At 34.4% G+C, this 1755-nt stretch overlaps 1 protein-coding gene across 1 annotated transcript in view; it reads right to left on the bottom strand.

The window, feature by feature from the left end:
• Nucleotides 1–1755, bottom strand: part of scp2 (sterol carrier protein 2) — a 40270-nt gene that overhangs the window by 36241 nt on the left and 2274 nt on the right. The window contains exon 2 of the mRNA XM_015372969.1: nt 1172–1220. Coding sequence (XP_015228455.1) covers nt 1172–1220 — 49 coding nt within the window. The remainder of the gene's footprint in view (nt 1–1171; nt 1221–1755) is intronic.

Genomic DNA, 1755 nt, shown 5'->3' with positions numbered 1-1755 from the left:
GACTTCTGAGCCTGTGGGTGCAGGTCGGTGCTCCTGCAATTGCAAGTGCAGTATTTCCCCCACAGACCACCAGGGCGGCCGAGAAAACCTTTGTTCAACCTGAAATGACTCATTTAGTCATCCATAACGTTATGGAACACATTAATTAACTGAAAAATGTTGCATAGTGTCCCTTTAATAAAATAATAATTGAACCTTTTTGATCTCACACTGGAGAAATTTACCTCTGCATTTAACCCATCCATCCACCCATATAATAGAATAGAATAGAAAATCCCTTTATTGTCCCATAATGGGGAAATAGAGACACAACAGAAGCAAAAGCGTTTCAGCAAAAGTGGTCACACAAATTTGGACCTTAAAAAGTTTATAAGGTTAGTTGTAGTAGATGTAGCATTTTATATGTTATTCCCCTTATTTTTTTACCTCTGCCAAGAATGTGACATTTTTAGTTGTTTGTTTGTCCGTCTGATAACTTGAAAAGTTCTCAACAGATTTGATTAATTTTTACCAAATGTGCACCTCAGTCCAAGGAACAATCCATTAAATTTTAGTAATGATCCACATCATAATCCGGATGCAGGTTTTTTTTTAAAAAGGATTCTTTAACATTATTCGGTGGAACAAGCAGTTCCTCCCTAAACCAGAAGGTGGCAGCAGTGACTCCAGACAGCTTCAGTATCAGACTCAAAGCAGCCTAGAGTTTTATAACATATTGGGGCCAATTAGAGCAGAATCAACTAACCGTGTCTTCTCCTCCATCATCAGTCTCTGGTCTCCTGAAAAATGTATATATATTCCCCTAAAAACAAACGCAAACCTTACAGAACATCCATCTAGAAGTGCTAAAGCTGTTGGAGCCGCATAAAGCAAGTCCATAAAAATCTACAGGGATGTTCATGTTTGTCCAAAAACAAATACACAAGAAAAATTTGAGAGGTTTAAAAGTTATTTGCTATATTGCATATTAAGGATCTGTTTATTTCTCCTTTATGTTTAGAAAAAGATCTTCAGACCGCTTACAGGCTTTCTGATTGATCGGGCATCAATAGACATCTTGAGAAATAATAAAGGTTCTGTAATAGGAGAGACTAGAAAAACCAACCACACGGTTATATGTCTTTTAAAAGGGATTTCTGAGATAATAAGAACTTTATCTGGATATAATCACCTGCTTCTTTGGCCATATCTGGGTAGTCTCTGGCTCCAGGTTTGTCAAACTGCAGTAATAAATAAAAAACAAAAGTCAAGTTGATTCAGAAATTACAAAAAATAACACTTAAACACTTTCTCTCCTTAATAATTTTATTCTTTTTTCTCGGTTTTTTGTCGTTCAGGATTATATTAGCTGGGAAATTAAAGGTGCAATCTATCTATTGAAAAAAGTCTGAATTAGCTATTGAACGTCTTCACACATCTTCCTAGTTGCTACTTTCTGTTTAATACAAAAAGACAAAATAGTAAAAAATTATATAAACATTTTGCATTTAAGAGGAAAAACTTTTTTATCTGTGAATATGCTCTATCCAGATCTTCTTAAGTGGCTTAGGTTTAGCTTTCTGATGTAAATTCTGTATAAAATATTCCTTCAAGCACCGATTATTATCCATTAATAAAACTTTTTTTTAAATGTGACAGATTAACCAATTAGTGAATTAATGGTAAGTTGCAGCCATAGTGTGGAGAATTTGAACCTGTATTCTTAATGTCAATTCATGAATGTGTCTAAATTGTCATGAATGTGTCTTCTTTCAT

Source organism: Cyprinodon variegatus, unplaced genomic scaffold (genome assembly GCF_000732505.1).
Source record: "Cyprinodon variegatus isolate N-32 unplaced genomic scaffold, C_variegatus-1.0 Scaffold79, whole genome shotgun sequence".
NCBI lineage: Eukaryota > Metazoa > Chordata > Actinopteri > Cyprinodontiformes > Cyprinodontidae > Cyprinodon > Cyprinodon variegatus.
Note: the sequence above shows the minus strand (reverse complement) of the source record. Positions and strands in the feature narration are given on the sequence as shown.